The sequence below is a fragment of the Melanerpes formicivorus genome, unplaced genomic scaffold (genome assembly GCF_026170545.1).
Source record: "Melanerpes formicivorus ecotype bairdi unplaced genomic scaffold, bMelFor1.0.p_v2 SCAF_67, whole genome shotgun sequence".
Classification (NCBI taxonomy): domain Eukaryota; kingdom Metazoa; phylum Chordata; class Aves; order Piciformes; family Picidae; genus Melanerpes; species Melanerpes formicivorus.
Window position 1 is genome coordinate 1203409 of NW_027142419.1, and position 19233 is coordinate 1222641.

A 19233-nucleotide genomic window follows, 5' to 3' on the forward strand; every position below is an offset into this window, starting at 1 on the left:
GCCCTGGGGGGGGGAGAGGCAATTTATCATCTTGAGGAATAAATAGCTTGAGGAGGACAGATTGAGACTGGAGATGAGGAAGAAATTCCTTAGAATGAGGGTGGGGAGAACCTGGCACAGGCTGCCCAGGGAGGCTGTGGCTGCCTCCTGCCTGGAGGTGTTCCAGGCCAGGCTGGATGAGGCCCTGAGCAAGCTGGGCTGGTGCGAGGTGTCCCTGCCCATGGCAGGGGGCTTGGAACTGGCTGAGCCTTGAGGTCCTTTGCAGCCCAAACCACTCTGAATCTCTGAATGTGTATCTCCTGATGGGACTCAAGACTGCCTGAGCAGTCCCTCCCCAGCCTTCCTGCAGCCCCCTGCAGATCCTGGAAGGCCACAATGAGGTCACCTCAGAGCCTTCTCTTCTCCAGACTGAACAGCCCCAACTCCTTCAGTCTGTGCTCACAGCAGAGCAGCTCCAGCCCTCTGCTCCTCCTCCTGGCCCTTCTCTGGACACCTTCCAGCACCTCCAGATCCCTCTTGCCATAGGGGCTCCAGAACTGGAGGAAGGACTCCAGGTGGGGTCTCCCCAGAGCTGAGCAGAGGGGGAGAATCACCTCCCTTGCCCTGCTGGCCACACTTCTCCTGCTGCAGCCCAGGCTCTGCTTGGCTTTCTGGGCTGCAAGTGCACACTGAGAGCTCCTGGGGAGCTTCTCCTCCCCCAGCACCCCCAAGGCTCTCTCCTCAGGGCTGCTTTCCAGCCAGTCCCTGCCCAGCCTGCATTTGTGCCTGGGATTGCCTCCAGCCAGCTGCAGGACCCTGCCCTTGCTCTTGTTGAACCTCCTGAGGTTGGCTTGTGCCCACCTCTCCAGCCTGCCCAGCTCCCTCTGGATGGATCCCTTCCCTCCAGCTGTCTGCTGCACCACACAGCTTGGTGTCAGCAGCAACCCTGCTGAGGCTGCACTCAGTGCCACTGTCCATGGCACCCACAGGGATGTGGAACAAGCCTGGGCCCAGGACTGATCCCTGAGGGACTCTGCTTGTCCCTGGCCTCCCCTGGGCCATGGAGCCATGGACAGCCACTCTGGGTGCAGCCATCAAGCCAGTTCTGTACCCATCCAGTGGTCACCCATCAGAATCACAGAATCACCAAGGATGGAAGAGACCTCAAAGATCATCAAGTCCAACCTCTCACCACAGCCCTCATGACTAAACCATGTCACCAAGTGCCACATCCAATCCCCTCTTGAACACCTCCAGGGCTGGGGACTCCACCACCTCCCTGGGCAGCACATTCCCATGGCCAATCTCTCTTGCTGGGAAGAACTTTCTCCTCACCTCCAGCCCAAACCTCCCCTGGCACAGCTTGAGGGTGTGTCCTCTTGTTCTGGGGCTGGTTGCTTGAGAGAAGAGACCAACCCCCTCCCTCAGCCTCATGTGTCACCAGCTTGGAGACCAGGATGTGGTGTGGGACAGGTGTGCTCAGAAGGGACATCTGCAGCCCAGCAGTGAGGGCAGGAAGGAGGGGAGCCAGGGAGGAGCTGCACCCGGGGTGGCAGAGCAGCTTTATTGCTGAAACCCTTTTCCTTTGAGGCCTCTTCCCAATGCCCCCCAGGGCACTCTGCTGCTGCAGCTGCTGGCCCTGAGCCCAGCCCCAGGGCTCTCAGGGCACCATGTGCCACCACTTGAAGGCGAAGGGCTTGCGGCGGACGTTGGTGCCGCAGTGGACGTCGCCGCAGAGGACGTGGTAGGAGAAGAAGTCATCGATGAAGGTGCAGGTGAGGCCCAGGGGCTCCAGCAGCGCCCTCACTCGCTCCTCCAGGCAGCACTTGCCCCCCACCTCCGGGCCAAAGGGCTTGGGGATGCCCAGGTGCCTGCCCAGCACCAGCATGTTCACCTGCAGCAAGCGGAGCTGCGTCAGCCAGCCCGCAGCTCCGGCTGCCTCGGGAGGGGAGGGGAGGGGAGGGGAGAAGAAGAGGGGCTGGGGAGGGGGGAGGGGGGCAGGAGGGGCTCACCATGTCAGGGAAGAGGGCATCAGCACGGGAGCCCCTCAGGATGAAGAGCTGGGGGATGTCAATGATGTCCTGCTCGCTCAGGCCCAGCTCCTGCTTCAGCAGCTCGCGGTTCCAGTCGATGCAGCGCTGGTGGAGATGGGGGACCCTCAACTGCCCCCCCGGGCCTGGGGGGGACCCTGAACTGCAATCCCAGGCCTTGGGGGGACCCTCAACTGCCCCCCCGGGCCTGGGGGGACCCTGAACTGCCATCCCAGCCCATGGGGGAGACCCTGAACTGCCATCCCACCCCATGGGGGACCCTCAACTGCCATCCCACCCCATGGGGGACCCTGAACTGCCATCCCAGCCCATGGGGGACCCTCAACTGCCATCCCACCCCATGGGGGACCCTCAACTGCCCCCCCAGGCCTGGGGGAGACCCTGAACTGCCATCCCACCCCATGAGGGACCCTGAACTGCCATCCCAGCCCATGGGGGACCCTGAACTGCCCCCCCAGGCCTTGGGGGGACCCTGAACTGCCATCCCAGCCCATGGGGGACCCTGAACTGCCCCCCCAGGCCTTGGGGGGACCCTGAACTGCCACCCAGCCCATGAGGGACCCTGAACTGCCATCCCACCCCATGGGGGACCCTGAACTGCCATCCCAGCCCATGGGGGGGACCTGAACTGCCATCCCAGCCCATGGGGGAGACCCTGAACTGCCCCCCCCAGGCCTGGGGGGACCTTGAACTGCCATCCCACCCCATGGAGGGGGACCCTGAACTGCCCCCCCAGGCCTGGGGGGACCCTGAACTGCCATCCCAGCCCATGGAGGGGGACCCTGAACTGCCATCCCACCCCATGGGAGGACCCTCAACTGCCCCCCCCAGGCCTGGGGGAGACCCTGAACTGACATCCCAGCCCATGGGGGGGGACCCTGAACTGCCATCCCACCCCATGGAGGGGGACCCTGAACTGCCCCCCCAGGCCTTGGGGGGACCCTGAACTGCCATTCCACCCCATGGAGGGGGACCCTGAACTGCCATCCCACCCCATGGGGGACCCTGAACTGCCCCCCCAGGCCTTGGGGGACCCTGAACTGCCATCCCAGGCCATGCTGCTCCTCCAGACCCCCATGCACAGCTCCCTCTGTGCCCCACAGCATCCTGCCCAGTCCCTCAGCCACCCTGTTGCATCTCATCCCACCTCAAGCCCCTCAGCAGCCTCAGCCCCTCTGGACAGGGCACAAACTGGCAGGCAGGAAGCTCCAGCTGAACACGGGGAGGAACTGCTTGACTGTGAGGCTGGCAGAGCCCTGGGGCAGGCTGCCCAGGGAGGTGGTGGAGTCTCCTTCTCTGGAGACACTCCAGAACCCACCTGGATGTGTTCCCCTGTGCCCTGCCCTGGGTGCCCCTGCTCTGGCAGGGGGGTTGGACTGGCTGAGCTCCAGAGGTGCCTTCCAGCCCCTGCCATGCTGTGAGTCTGTGTTCCCCAACCTCTTTCTCAGTTTTAACTCCTCTGCAGCCCCCCTCCCAGCAGGACCATGGGCAGGGGGGAGCCAGCACCCACCCAAGGGAGCCTGGCACCTCTGTGGCCCTCCTGCTTTGGTGCCACCTGGTGCTCATACCACCATTCAGTGCCCTTGCCCAGCCCCAGAAGCAGGCTGGAGGTGAGGAGAACACCCCACACACACCCCCCAGAGCAGATCCCCCCGGAGCAGAGCTGCCCAGCCCCACCTGCACGTGCCTGTTGTCACTCCTCAGGGACTCATCCACCAGCAGCTCATCAATGCTCCTCCTCTCCGTGCCCTTCAGCCCTGCAGGGCACCACAGCACTGAGGGACACGGGCAGGGGGCACGGGCAGGGGGCACGGGCAGGGGGGTAAGGGAAACTGGCAGGGGACACTGGCAGGGGACACTGGTAAGGGAGACTGGAAAGGGAGACTGGGAGGGCAGACTGGCAGGAGGGTAAGTGAGACTGGCAGGGGACACTGGCAGGGGACACTGGCAGAGGACACTGGCAGGGGGGTAGGGGACACTGGTAGGGGGTAAGGGAGACTGGCAGGGGACACTGGCAGGGGACACTGGCAAGGGAGACTGGGAGGGCAGACCGGCAGGGGACACTGGTAGGGGGCAAGAGACACTGGTAAGGAGTAAGGGAGACTGGCAGGGGGCACTGGCAGAAGAGTAAGGGAGACTGGCAGGGGGCACTGGTAGGGGGTAAGGGACACTGGCAGAGGGGTAAGGGAGACTGGCAGGAGGCACTGGCAGGGGATAAGGGAGACTGGCAGAGGGGTAAGGGACACAGGTAAGGGACACTGGCAGGGGGCACTGACAGGGGGCACTGGTAGGGGGGTAAGGGACACTGGCAGGGGGCACTGGCAGGGGAGTAGGAGACACTGGCAGGGGGCACTGACAGGGGGCACTGGTAGGGGGGTAAGGGACACTGGCAGGGGGCACTGGCAGGGGAGTAGGAGACACTGGCAGGGGGCACTGGCAGGGGACACTGGCAGGGGACACTGGCAGGGGGCACTGGCAGGGGGCACTGGCAGGGGGTAACAGACACTGGCAGGGGGCACTAGTAGGGGGGTAAGGGACACTGGCAGGTGGCACCAGTAAGGGACACTGGAAAGGCAGACTGGTAGGGGGTAAGGGACACTAGCAGGGGACACTGGCAAGGGACACTGGCAGGGGGCAATGGGAGGGGGTAAGGGAAACTGGTAGGGGGCACTGGTAAGGGAGACTGGAAAGGGAGACTGGCAGGGGACACTGCCAGGGGGATAAGGGAGACTGGCAGAGGGGATAAGGGAGACTGGCAGGGGGCACTGGCAGGGGGGTAAGGGAGACTGGCAGGGGGCACTGGCAGGGGGGTAAGGGACAGAGGTAAGGGAGGCAGGCAGGGGGCACTGGCAGGGGGATAAGGGAGACTGGCAGAGGGGTAAATGACACAGGTAAGGGAGACTGGCAGGGGACACTGATAAGGGACAGAGGTCAGGGAGAGTGGCAGGGTCCTCCTCAGAGCAGAGAGATGCCCTCAGGCACTCCCTTACCAACCAGCTGGGTGGCTTCCCCATGGCCCTGCCTCTGCTGCTCCTGGAAGAGCCTGTAGCAGGCGTTGGGGCTGGCCAGCAGCAGCCGGAAACCCTGCGGGAGACAGCCTGGGTTGGGGGGGCAGGGCTTGGAGCTGCTGGGAGGAAGGAGCCCTGCTGGCAAGCACCACACTGAGCCCAAAGCCGGCTGCAGGGCACCGAGGAGGCCACTCAAGGAGCCACCACGTTGCAGGAGGCCACCTCAAGAGAAGCTGCAGCAGGGAGGGACCAGGAGCTGCCTGCAGCAGGAGGAGTGTGGCCAGCAGGAGCAGGGAGCTCATCCTGCCCTGTGCTCAGCACTGCTTAGGCCACACCTGGAGTCCTGTGTCCAGCTCTGGGCTCCTCAGGTTAGGAAAGAGGTTGAGCTGCTGGAAGGTGTCCAGAGAAGGGCAAGAAAGCTGGGGAGGGGTCTGGAGCACAGCCCTGGGAGGAGAGGCTGAGGGAGCTGGGGTTGCTTAGCCTGGAGAAGAGGAGGCTCAGGGGAGACCTTCTTGCTCTCTGCAACTCCCTGCAGGGAGGTTGGAGCCAGCTGGGGGTTGGGCTCTTCTCCCAGGCAGGCACCCAGCTCCAGAACAAGAGGACACAGTGTCAAGCTGTGCCAGGGCAGGTTTAGGCTGGAGGTAAGGAAAAAGTTCTTCCCAGCCAGAGAGATTGGCCATGGGAATGTGCTGCCCAGGGAGGTGGTGGAGTCCCCATCCCTGGAGGTGTTTAGGAGGAGCCTGGCTGAGGCCCTTGGTGCCATGGTTGAGTTGATCAGAGGGTGCTGGGTGAGAGGTTGGACTTGATGATCTCAAAGGTCTCTTCCAACCTGGTTAATTCTCTTCTATTCTAAAGGACTTTTGGGGGGGGTGGGGGAGGGGGATTTAGCTGCATGCAGGGGCAGGGAGAGCTGCAGTCTGGTACCTTCCTGTCATAAGCAGGCACAAAGGTGAGGAATTCATCCACGTGGCCCACGCTCAGCCACTCCGAGTAGACCTCCAGCGGCGCCTGCACCTTCTGCGCGTAGAGGAAGTCCCTGACCGCCTTGGACATCCTCCTGCCTGAGGCCCTGGGCAGCAGAGGGAGGGCAGAGCAGGTGGTCAGCGCTCCCCTCGCCAAGATCTGCCCCCCAGCTCTCCCCTGAGCGTCCTGCCAAGGAGGGGAAGACGCCTGTGAGCATCTCACTGTCATGGGAAACGCTGGGAAGGGGCAGCCCAGAGATGCTTGGTGGCAGAGAGGCAGAGAAACACAGAAGCAGAGAAGCAGAGAAGCAGAATCAGAGAATCAGAGAACCAAAATCAGAGAATAAGAGAAACAAAGAATCAGAATCAGAGAATCAAAAAAATCAGAATCAGAGAATAAGAGAATCAAAGAATCAGAGAATCAGAATCAAAGAATCAAAGAATCAGAGAATCAGAATCAGGGAATCAAAGAACCAAACACAGATCTGTAGAATCAGAACCAGAGAAACAGAAGCAGAGAATCAGAGCTAGAGAAACACAGAAGCAGAGAATCAGAAGCAGAGAAACACAGAAGCAGAGAATCAGAAGCAGAGAAACACAGAAGCAGAGAATCAGAAGCAGAGAAACACAGAAGCAGAGAATCAGAACCAGAGAATCAGAACCAGAGAAACACAGAAGCAGAGAATCAGAACCAGAGAAACACAGAAGCAGAGAATCAGAAGCAGAGAAACACAGAAGCAGAGAATAAGAAGCAGAGAATCAGAGCTAGAGAAACACAGAAGCAGAGAATCAGAGCTAGAGAAACACAGAAGCAGAGAATCAGAACCAGAGAAACACAGAAGCAGAGAATCAGAAGCAGAGAAACACAGAAGCAGAGAATCAGAGCTAGAGAAACACAGAAGCAGAGAATCAGAATCAGAGAAACACAGAAGCAGAGAATCAGAGCTAGAGAAACACAGAAGCAGAGAATCAGAACCAGAGAAACACAGAAGCAGAGAATCAGAAGCAGAGAAACACAGAAGCAGAGAATCAGAACCAGAGAATCAGAACCAGAGAAACACAGAAGCAGAGAATCAGAACCAGAGAAACACAGAAGCAGAGAATCAGAAGCAGAGAAACACAGAAGCAGAGAATAAGAAGCAGAGAATCAGAGCTAGAGAAACACAGAAGCAGAGAATCAGAGCTAGAGAAACACAGAAGCAGAGAATCAGAACCAGAGAAACACAGAAGCAGAGAATCAGAAGCAGAGAAACACAGAAGCAGAGAATCAGAGCTAGAGAAACACAGAAGCAGAGAATCAGAATCAGAGAAACACAGAAGCAGAGAATCAGAGCTAGAGAAACACAGAAGCAGAGAATCAGAACCAGAGAAACACAGAAGCAGAGAATCAGAACCAGAGAAACACAGAAGCAGAGAATCAGAAGCAGAGAATCAGAGCTAGAGAAACACAGAAGCAGAGAATCAGAACCAGAGAAACACAGAAGCAGAGAATCAGAAGCAGAGAAACAGAACCAGAGAATCAGAACCAGAGAAACACAGAACCAGAGAATCAGAAGCAGGGAAACAGAAGCAGAGAATCAGAAGCAGGGAAACAGAAGCAGAGAATCACAGAAGCAGAGAATCAGAACCAGAGAAACACAGAACCAGAGAATCAGGATCAGAGAAACACAGAAGCAGAGAATCAGAACCAGAGAAACACAGAAGCAGAGAATCAGAAGCAGAGAAACACAGAAGCAGAGAATCAGAGCTAGAGAAACACAGAAGCAGAGAATCAGAATCAGAGAAACACAGAAGCAGAGAATCAGAGCTAGAGAAACACAGAATCAGAGAATCAGAGCTAGAGAAACACAGAAGCAGAGAATCAGAAGCAGAGAAACACAGAAGCAGAGAATCAGAAGCAGAGAAACACAGAAGCAGAGAATCAGAACCAGAGAATCAGAACCAGAGAAACACAGAAGCAGAGAATCAGAACCAGAGAAACACAGAAGCAGAGAATCAGAAGCAGAGAAACACAGAAGCAGAGAATAAGAAGCAGAGAATCAGAGCTAGAGAAACACAGAAGCAGAGAATCAGAGCTAGAGAAACACAGAAGCAGAGAATCAGAACCAGAGAAACACAGAAGCAGAGAATCAGAAGCAGAGAAACACAGAAGCAGAGAATCAGAGCTAGAGAAACACAGAAGCAGAGAATCAGAATCAGAGAAACACAGAAGCAGAGAATCAGAGCTAGAGAAACACAGAAGCAGAGAATCAGAACCAGAGAAACACAGAAGCAGAGAATCAGAACCAGAGAAACACAGAAGCAGAGAATCAGAAGCAGAGAATCAGAGCTAGAGAAACACAGAAGCAGAGAATCAGAACCAGAGAAACACAGAAGCAGAGAATCAGAAGCAGAGAAACAGAACCAGAGAATCAGAACCAGAGAAACACAGAACCAGAGAATCAGAAGCAGGGAAACAGAAGCAGAGAATCAGAAGCAGGGAAACAGAAGCAGAGAATCACAGAAGCAGAGAATCAGAACCAGAGAAACACAGAACCAGAGAATCAGAAGCAGAGAATCAGAGCTAGAGAAACAAAGAACCAGAGAATCAGAAAGAGAAACACAGAACCAGAGAAACAGAACCAGAGAAACACAGAAGCAGAGAATCAGAACCAGAGAAACACAGAAGCAGAGAATCAGAGCTAGAGAAACACAGAACCAGAGAAACAGAACCAGAGAAACACAGAAGCAGAGAATCAGAGCTAGAGAAACACAGAACCAGAGAAACAGAACCAGAGAAACACAGAAGCAGAGAATCAGAACCAGAGAAACACAGAAGCAGAGAATCAGAGCTAGAGAAACACAGAAGCAGAGAATCAGAACCAGAGAAACACAGAAGCAGAGAATCAGAACCAGAGAAACACAGAAGCAGAGAATCAGAACCAGAGAAACAGAAGCAGAGAATCAGAAGCAGAGAAACACAGAAGCAGAGAATCAGAACTAGAGAAACACAGAAGCAGAGAATCAGAACTAGAGAAACACAGAAGCAGAGAATCAGAACTAGAGAAACACAGAAGCAGAGAATCAGAGCTAGAGAAACACAGAAGCAGAGAATCAGAATCAGAGAAACACAGAAGCAGAGAATCAGAATCAGAGAAACACAGAAGCAGAGAATCAGAATCAGAGAAACACAGAAGCAGAGAATCAGAACCAGAGAATCAGAACCAGAGAATCAGAATCAGAGAAACACAGAAGCAGAGAATCAGAGCTAGAGAAACACAGAAGCAGAGAATCAGAATCAGAGAAACACAGAGGCAGAGAATCAGAAGCAGAGAAACACAGAAGCAGAGAATCAGAACCAGAGAAACACAGAAGCAGACAATCAGAGCTAGAGAAACACAGAACCAGAGAATCAGAGCTAGAGAAACAGAACCAGAGAATCAGAGCTAGAGAAACACAGAACCAGAGAATCAGAGCTAGAGAAACACAGAACCAGAGAATCAGAGCTAGAGAAACAGAACCAGAGAATCAGAGCTAGAGAAACACAGAACCAGAGAATCAGAGCTAGAGAAACAGAACCAGAGAATCAGAACCAGAGAAACACAGAAGCAGAGAATCAGAAGCAGAGAATCAGAATCAGACCATCACAGAACCAGAGAAACATAGAACCAGAGAATCAGAAGCAGAGAAACACAGAAGCAGAGAATCAGAAGCAGAGAATCACAGAACCAGAGCATCACAGAACCAGAGAACCAGAATCAGAGCATCACAGAAGCAGAGAACCACAGAATTTCAGGGGCTAGAAGGGACCTCAAAAGACAGACTCATAGAATCACCCAGGTTGGAAAAGACCTCAGAGATCATCAAGTCCAAACTCATCCAGTCCAAGCCCCCTGCCAGAGCAGGGTCACCCAGAGCAGCTCACACAGGAACACAGCCAGGTGGGTCTTGAATATCTCCAGCGAGGGAGACTCCACAGCCCCCCTGGGCAGCCTGCTCCAGGGCTCTGTCAGCCTCACAGGGAAATAATTCTTCCTCCTGTTTCCATGGCACTTCCTCTGCCTCAGCTTCCACCACTGCCCCTTGTGCTGGCATTGGGCATCCCCCAGCAGAGCCTGGCTCCAGCTTCTGGGCACTCACCCTGCACATCTTGATCAACATGAATGAGGTCACCTCTCAGCCTCCTCTTTTCTAACTTAAAGAGCTTCTGTATGGAGGAGAGAAGGATCCAGGGAGACCTTGGAGCAGCCTTCCAGGACTTAAAAGGAGGCTGCAGGAAAGATGGACAAAGGCATGGAGTGACAGGAGGAGGGGTGATGAGCTCAAACTGGAAGAAGCTGGATTGAGATGAGAGATAAGGAAGGACATGGACCTGATAGAGCAGGTCCAGAGGAGAGCCACCAAGATGCTCAGGGGGTTGGAGCAGCTCTGCCCTGGGGACAGGCTGAGGGAGCTGGGGGTGTTCAGCCTGGAGAAGAGAAGGCTCCAGGGAGACCTAACAGCAGCCTGCCAGGGTCTGAAGGGGGCTACAGGAAGGATGGAGACTGCTTGCAAAGGCCTGCTGGGACAGGACCAGGGGCAATGGCTTCAAACCACAGCAGAGCAGATTGAGATTGGATGTGAAGAACAAGTTCTTCACTGTGAGGTTGGTGGAGCACTGGAACAGGTTGCCCAGGGAGGTGCTTGAGGCTCCATCCCTGGAGATATTCAAGGTGAGGCTGGCTGAGGCCCTGGGCTCTAGCTGGGGATGTCCCTGCTGACTGCAGGGGAGTCAGACTGGATGAGCTTTGGAGGTGCCCTCCAGGCTGGACCATTCTATGAGGAAGAAATTGCTCCTCAGGAGGGTGGAGAGGCACTGGAACAGGCTGCCCAGAGAAGCTGTGGAGGCTCCAAGACTGGAAGTGTCCAAAGCCAGGTTGGAAGGGGGCTTGGGCAACCTGGCCTGGTGGGAGGTGTCCCTGTCCGTGGCAGGGGGGTTGGAGCTGGATGACCTTGGAGGTCCCTGCCAAGCCAGAGCAGTGCAGGATTCCCTGGTGTGATATCTTTGCACAGATTTAGCTATCACAGGTTTAGCCTGGAAGAGAAAAGGCTGGGAGGGAACCTTGTGAGCGGTTACAGCTCTCTGAAGGGGGCTGTTAAGAAGGGGCCAGGCTCATTTCAGTGCTGGCCTGTGACAGGAGAAGAGGCAATGGACACAAACTGGAAGCCAGGAAATTCCACCTCAGCATGAGGCAAAACTCCTCTGCTGAGAGGGTGCTGGAGCCCTGGAGCAGGCTGCCCAGGGAGGTGGTGGAGTCTCCCCACCTGGATGAGTTCCTGTGTGACCTGCTCTAAATGACCCTGCTCTGGCAGGAGGGGTTGGACTGGATGGTCTCCAGAGGTCCCTTCCAACCCCTAACCTCCTGTGATTCAGGGACTGGCACAGGCTGCCCAGGGAGGTGGTGGAGTCCCCATCCATGGAGGGGGTCAAGAAACCTGTGGCCATGGCATGTTGGGAGATGGTTTAAGGCCATGGTGGGGTTGGGCTGAGGCTTGGACTGGATGATTCCCAGGATCTTAGAATGAGTTGGGTTGGAAAAGACCTTAAAGATCATCCAGTTCCAACCCCCCTGCCATGGGCAGGGTTAGGGAGACCTCTGCAACATCAAGAGGCAAGAGGATGTCACCTGGCAGGGACATGACCTCCCAGTGCCACCTGGGGCTTGTCCTCAGCAGGAGCCACCCAACACCAGCCCCAAAGCTGCCCCAGACCACACAGCTCCAGGAAAATGCTGGTGGGAAAGCCAGCTCAGTGGCTTCCTGATGGCTTTCCCCCTTCAGCCTCCAGCTCTTCTCTCCCACCCTGGTTGCCCCAAGCAGCACAGTCTCTCTTCATGGCCTGGTTTGGCTTCTCACCAATTTTCCATTGACCATTGTCTTTATCATGCTGCCAAACCCTGCAGGAGGCCTGGAAGTGTGCTGCCCATGGCTGAGCAGGCAGCTCAACAATTGCTAAGCTTGATGTGACATTTGAGAAGGACTTTCCCTTCCAGAACTCTTCCTGGCCCAAGGCATAGAACCCTAGAATGGGTTGGGTTGGAAGGGACCTTGAAGATCAGCCAGTTCCAACCCTGTGCCATGGGCAGGGACACCTCCCACCAGCCCAGGCTGCTCAAGGCCTCATCCAGCCTGGCCTTGAACACCTCCAGGGAGGCAGCATCCCCAGCCTCCCTGGGCAAACTGTGCCAGAGTCTCCCCACCCTCACTCTCAAGAGTTTCCTCCTCAACTCCAGTCTCAGTCTCCCCTCTCCCAGCTCTAAGCCCTTGTCCCTTGACCTGGCTCTCCCAGCCCTTGTCCAAAGTCCCTCCCCAGCTTTCTTGCAGCCCCCTCTTCACCTTTCTCTGCTGCAATAAAGTGGAGATTTACCTAAACCCCCCCTAAATCTGTCTCAAGCCTGTCTGAGCTCCTTCAGATGGGCTACACAGAGTGTGGAGCAGCGAGGTTCTGGAGCAGCTCAGCCTCCTCCTTGATGCAGGGAGGAGAGCATGGAAATGAAGCTGCACCAGCCCAGGCTACTCAAGGCCTCATCCAGCCTGGCCTTGAACACCCCCAGGGAGGAGACATCCACAGAATCACCAAGGTTGGAAGAGACCTCAAAGCTCACCAAGTCCAACCTCTCACCACAGACCTCATGACTAAACCATGGCACCAAGTGCCACATCCAATCCCCTCTTGAACACCTCCAGGGCTGGGGACTCCACCACCTCCCTGGGCAGCCTGTTGCAGTGTCTCTGCCAACAATCTCCTCCTGTGATTCTCACTGCCAACAATCTCCTCCTGTGATTCTCACTGCCATCAATCTCCTCCTGTGATTCTCACTGCCAACAATCTCCTCTTGTGATTCTGTGCTGATACAGAGCCCCAGGATCATTAAGGTTGGCAATGACCCTGCAGAGACCATCAAGGCCAGCTGGGGTCATTTATCAGTGGAGCTCAATCAGCCTCCAATACCTCTGTTATCTCCTTCAGCCCTGCCCTGATTGGAGGCCAACCTCTCACCTCTGTGAGAACCTAAACTCCAACCTCCCTCTATTACAAGCTCCAATACACCTACACCATCAGCTAATGACAGCTTCTAACCCAGCTCACCCATTAATAGCCCTCTGGGCCACATCTCTCTCTAGGGAATTGCACATCACCTCCCTCACCTTCCTTTGGCTTTCATTTCCCACCCCTCCCCCTCCCCCTTCCCTCCATCCTCAATCACTCCTTGCATGGAGGGGAGGGAGGAAGAAGTTTTCCTAGACAGCCAGCAGCAGGCTGGGAAAACATTAATTACCCTTCTAGTAATAAGGGATAATTATGGAGGTGGGGAGGCTGGGAAAGCACCATTTAGTCACTGCCAGAACTGCAACAAGACCACCCCCACCTCCCCCCCTCCCCTCCCTGGCTCACAGCAGGGCTGGGGTTGGTGTATCCCGTTTGTTATCCCATCCACATCCATCCCCCCACCCCCACCCCCACCTTGTTATTTCCCTGGGAAAATGACCTCCTTTGTGGAGGCTTTTGAGAGGGAGCTGTTGTTGGGCCTGCAGGGCTGCCAAGCACTGCCTGCCCCACAGCAAAACAACTTCCAGTCAGTCAGGATTTTACCCTTTCCTGGACTCTCCTGCTTCCCCTCTGCAAGGCAGGGCACAAGCCCCACGAGGAGAGGCTGAGGGGGCTGGGGTGGCCCCCCCCCCCCCCATGGCCCTGCCTCTGCTGCCCCTGCAAGAGCTGGAGGGAGGCTGGCAGGGGGGAAAGGGACACTGGCAGGGGGGGACTGGCAGGGGGGTAAGGGAGACTGGCAGGGGACAATGGCAGGGGGGTAAGGGAGACTGGCAGGGGGCACTGGCAGGGGGGTAAGGGAGACTGGCAGGGGGCACTGGCAGGGGGGTAAAGGAGACTGGCAGGGGGGTAAGGGACACTGGCAGGGGGCACTGACAGGGGAGTAAGGGACACTGGCAGAGGGGTAAGGGAGACTGGCAGGGGACACTGGCAGGGGGGTAAAGGAGACTGGCAGGGGGGTAAGGGACACTGGCAGGGGGCACTGACAGGGGAGTAAGGGACACTGGCAGAGGGGTAAGGGAGACTGGCAGGGGACACTGGCAGGGGGATAGGGGAGACTGGCAGGGGGTAAGGGAGACTGGCAGAGGGATAAGGGAGACTGGCAGAGGGCACTGGCAGGGGGTTAAAGGAGACTGGCAGGGGGGTAAGGGACACTGGCAGGGGACATTGGCAGGGGGGTAAGGGACACTGGCAGAGGGGTAAGGGAGACTGGCAGGGGACACTGGCAGGGGGGATAAGGGACAGAGGTAAGGGAGGCAGGCAGGGGGCACTGGCAGGGGGATAAGGGAGACTGGCAGAGGGGTAAGGGACAGAGGTAAGGGAGACTGGCAGGGGACACTGATAAGGGACAGAGGTCAGGGAGAGTGGCAGGGTCCTCCTCAGAGCAGAGAGATGCCCTCAGGCACTCCCTTACCAACCAGCTGGGTGGCTTCCCCATGGCCCTGCCTCTGCTGCTCCTGGAAGAGCCTGTAGCAGGCGTTGGGGCTGGCCAGCAGCAGCCGGAAACCCTGCGGGAGACAGCCTGGGTTGGGGGGGCAGGGCTTGGAGCTGCTGGGAGGAATGAGCCCTGCTGGCAAGCACCACACTGAGCCCAAAGCCGGCTGCAGGGCACCGAGGAGGCCACTCAAGGAGCCACCACGTTGCAGGAGGCCACCTCAAGAGAAGCTGCAGCAGGGAGGGACCAGGAGCTGCCTGCAGCAGGAGGAGTGTGGCCAGCAGGAGCAGGGAGCTCATCCTGCCCTGTGCTCAGCACTGCTTAGGCCACCCCTGGAGTCCTGTGTCCAGGTCTGGGCTCCTCAGGTTAGGAAAGAGGTTGAGCTGCTGGAAGGTGTCCAGAGAAGGGCAAGAAAGCTGGGGAGGGGTCTGGAGCACAGCCCTGGGAGGAGAGGCTGAGGGAGCTGGGGTTGCTTAGCCTGGAGAAGAGGAGGCTCAGGGGAGACCTTCTTGCTCTCTCCAGCTCCCTGAAGGGAGGTTGGAGCCAGGTGGGGGTTGGGCTCTTCTCCCAGTCACCCAGCACCAGAACAAGAGGACACAGTCTCAAGCTGTGCCAGGGGAGCTTCAGGCTGGATGTTAGGAAGAAATTCTTCCCAGCAAGAGAGATTGGCCATGGGAATGTGCTGCCCAGGGAGGTGGTGGAGTCCCCATCCCTGGAGGTGTTTAGGAAGAGCCTGGCTGAGGCACTTGGTGCCACGGTTGAGTTGATCAGATGGTGCTGGGTGAGAGGTTGGACTGGATGATCTCAAAGGTCTCTTCCAACCTGGTTAATTCTATTCTATTCTATTCTATTCTATTCTATCCTACCCTATCCTGTCCTGTCCTCTCCTAATAGGCAAGGTGTGGGGGGTTGGGAACAGGCTGGGTGCATAGTGGGGGTTGTAGGATCAGAGCAAGAGCAGCAGTGGTTTGGGAGGGAGTGAAACTCTGGAGGGTGTCCAGAGGAGGACAGCAAAGCTGGGGAAGGGTCTGGAGGGTGAGGAGCAGCTGAGGGACCTGGGGCTCTTCAACCTGCAGAAGAGGAGGCTGAGGGGGAGACCTCATTGCTCTCTACAGCTCCCTGATGGGAGGTTGGAGTGGGGTGGGGGTTGGTCTCCTCTCCGTAGTATCAGGTGATAGAAGGAGAGTAAATGGCCTGGAATCTGTGCCAGGGGAGGGATAGGTTGGACATGAGGAACAATTTGTGTCCTGCAAGAGTGGTCAGGGACTGGCACAGGCTGCCCAGGGAGGTGGTGGAGTCCCCATCCCTGGAGGTGTTCAAGAAACCTGTGGCCATGGCCCTTGGGGCCAGGGTTTGGTGGTGTTGGGCTGGTGTTGGACTGGATGAGCTTAGAGGCCTTTCCCAACCCAGATACTCCTATGATTCTGTGATTTCAGAAGGGATGCAGCACTTTGCACCTTAGCTCTGGGCTGGGCTGGGCCCCACATTCCTGTTTTGATGAGAGTTGCCCCCAGAGTCCTGCTCTGAACAGTGCAAACCCTTCCTCCTGCACGACTACAACAGAGCTTCCTTTGAGCCCAGCCTGGCAGCTTCTGACAAGAGCCTGTGGTGAGAGGATGAGGGACAGTGGCTTTGAGCTGGAAAAGGGCAGAATTAGACTGGAGATGAGGAAGAAACTCTTTAGAGTGAGGGTGGTGAGAGCCTGGCACAGGCTGCCCAGGGAGGTGGTGGAAGCCTCCTGCCTGGAGGTGTTTGCAGCCAGGCTGGAGGTGGCTGTGAGCAACCTGCTGTGGTGTGAGGTGTCCCTGCCCATGGCAGGGGGTTGGAGCTGGCTGAGCCTCGAGGTCCCTTCCAACCCAAGGCTTTCCATGCCTCTCTGGCCTCACCAGGGCAGGGGGCTGCCGATGAGGATCCTGCCCAGGGGATACTCCTTCCCTCGCACCGTCACCGGGGGGGCTGACGTCCAGGTTGCCGAAGGAGTCCAGGCTGGTGATGGCCCTCCCAGGGGGCTCCCGAGTCACATAGCCAAAGTCTGGGCCCTGGGGGGACAGAGGGGAGCAGTCAGGGGGACCTCCTGGGGGAGGAGGAAGGAGGGTCTGGCCACGCAGCCACGCACCAGGATCTTTTTGAAGGCAAAGTCCTTCAAGCCTCTGTTCCTGGGTGAGTCAAAGACGACAGGGAAGGTCTTGTGGGGTGCCTCCACGTAGCCAAACTCCAGCTCATCCTGTTGGGGGAAGGAGAACAAGAGGAGGAGGAAGGTTCCTGGCAGGGTGATAGCCATCTCATCACAGGGTGTGGTGGGGGTGGAGCAGGAAGTGGGGCAGAGCTGGCCAGGCCTGGCTGTCACCCTTAACCCCAAGGGAGGCAGCTGCCTTGCTCTCCTGGGGGGGTGACCTGGCAGGGATCACCCCTGGGGTGGCAACCTGTGGCCACAGCAGGCAGGGAAGTGGGGGAGGGCACAGCAGGGCACAGCCAGTCCCTCTACACCACATCCTGCTGGCAATGGGGCCCTCTGACAGGGTCCATGGGGTCCCTGCTGCAGTGGGGACCATCTTGGAATGTGCCATGAGGTCTGTTTGTGCAGCAGGGACCCCCTTGCAAAGCCCCACAGGCTCCCTTTTGCAATGTCCCATAGGGTCCCTCTTGCAATGAGGTCCCCCTTGCAATGCCCCACAAGGTCCTCCCTGCATCAGGACCCCTCTTGCAGAGTCCTATAGGGTCCCTCCAGCAGTGGAGACCCTCTTGCAAAGCCCAGAATGGCTCTCTTGTAGCAGGACCTCTCTTGCAAAGCCCCACAGGGCTCTTCTGGCAGTGGAGGCCCTCTTGCAAAGCCCAGAAGGTCTCTCTTGTAATGGGGTTCCTCTTGGAAAGCCCCAAGAAGGCCCTTTTGTAATGGGACTCTCTCTTGCAGTGCCCCCAAAGGGTCCCTTCTGCAAGGGGCTCCATGGGCAGCAGCATCTTGTTCCACATCCCTGTGGGTGCCATGGACAGTGGCACTGAGTGCAGCCTCAGCAGGGTTGCTGATGACACCAAGCTGTGTGGTGCAGCAGACAGCTGGAGGGAAGGGATCCATCCAGAGGGAGCTGGGCAGGCTGGAGAGGTGGGCACAAGCCAACCTCAGGAGGTTCAACAAGACCAAGGGCAGGGTCCTGCAGCTGGGTGGAGGCAATCCCAGGCACAAATGCAGGCTGGGCAGGGACTGGCTGGAAAGTAGCCCTGAGGAGAGAGCCTTGGGGGTGCTGGGGGAGGAGAAGCTCAGCAGGAGCTCTCAGTGTGCATTTGCAGCCCAGAAAGCCAAGCAGAGCCTGGGCTGCAGCAGGAGAAGTGTGGCCAGCAGGGCAAGGGAGGTGATTCTCCCCCTCTGCTCAGCTCTGGGGAGACCCCACCTGGAGTCCTGCCTCCAGTTCTGGAGCCCCTATGGCAAGAGGGATGTGGAGGTGCTGGAAGGTGTCCAGAGCAGGGCCAGGAGGATGAGCAGAGGGCTGGAGCTGCTCTGCTGTGAGCACAGACTGAAGGAGTTGGGGCTGTTCAGTCTGCAGAAGAGAAGGCTCTGAGGTGACCTCATTGTGGCCTTGCAGGATCTGCAGGGGGCTCCAGGAAGGCTGGGGAGGGACTGCTCAGGATCTCAGGCAGTGATAGGACTAGGGGGAATGGAATGAAGCTGGAGGTGGGGAGATTCAGGCTGAAGGTGAGGAGGAAGTTCTTCCCCATGAGAGTGGTGAAGCCCTGGACTGGGTTGTGCAGGGAGGTGGTTGAGGCCCCAGCCCTGGAGGTGTTTGCAGCCAGGCTGGCTGAGGCTGTGGCCAGGCTGATCTAGTGTGGGGTGTCCCTGCCCATGGCAGGGGGGTTGGAACTGGCTGAGCCTTGTGGTCCCTTCCAACCCTGACTGATTCCATGATACTATCCCTGCCTGTGCTGCTACCACCAGCAGCACTTCCCCATGCTCTGCTTCACCTCTTAGCATCCTCCCCAGACAACTCAGCAAGTCCCTGCCAGGGGTGCCAGCAATGGGGGGTGCCCCCCTGCATTGCCCCTGGAGCCTGGGAGGAGGGGGCCAGGGGAGCCCCCTGCAGGAGCCTGGAGTGGTGACCTGGATCCAGCGGTCGCTGCGCGTCTCCACCTCGGAGCAGATGGTCAGCTTGCAGTTGGCTTTCCTCAGCAGGGCCCTGAGCCCCTCCAGGAAGACCTCATTGGAGTCTGAGCCCCACTGGATGCTGGAGAGAGAGGGGAGAGCAAAGGCTGCAAGGCAAGAAGCACAGGAAGCAGCCCCCAGCAAGGCAAGGATGAGAAGCAGCCCTCCCAAAGCCCAAGCCTGCAGCCCCTTCCTCAGTCCTCAGTGCACTCTGCAAGAGCCCTGCCTGAGGGGAGAGCCTGGAGGGGCTCCTCCAGCCTTTGTCCCAGTGATAGGGCAAGGAACAAGAGGTACAACCTAGAGCCCAGGAGGTTCCACCTCAGTGTGAGGAGGGTGAGGGTGGCAGGGCCCTGGAGCAGGCTGCCCAGAGGGGTTGTGGAGCCTCCTCTGAAGACTTTCAAGCCCCACCTGGATGTGTTCCTGCGTGACTCTGCCCTCCAGGGTGACCCTGCTCTGGCAGGGGGCTTGGACTCCATGATCTCTGGAGGTCCCTTCCAACCATTCTGGGACTCTCTGGTTCTCCTTGGGATTGCAGTGGGTACAGCAGTGCCAGCAGGCTCCCTGCCCAGGTGCCTCCAGTGCAGCAATGCCTGGAGCCTG

At 57.5% G+C, this 19233-nt stretch overlaps 1 protein-coding gene across 1 annotated transcript in view; it reads right to left on the minus strand.

The window, feature by feature from the left end:
* Window positions 1–1529: 1529 nt before the first annotated feature.
* LOC137453474 (protein-arginine deiminase type-1-like) overlaps window positions 1530–19233 on the minus strand; it is a 30888-nt gene continuing 13184 nt past the window's right edge. Inside the window, 9 exon segments of the mRNA XM_068162732.1 lie at window positions 1530–1873; window positions 1992–2117; window positions 3708–3787; window positions 5021–5114; window positions 5963–6107; window positions 16388–16455; window positions 16457–16540; window positions 16618–16725; window positions 18592–18797. Coding sequence (XP_068018833.1) covers window positions 1640–1873; window positions 1992–2117; window positions 3708–3787; window positions 5021–5114; window positions 5963–6107; window positions 16388–16455; window positions 16457–16540; window positions 16618–16725; window positions 18592–18797 — 1145 coding nt within the window. The 3' untranslated portion in view covers window positions 1530–1639.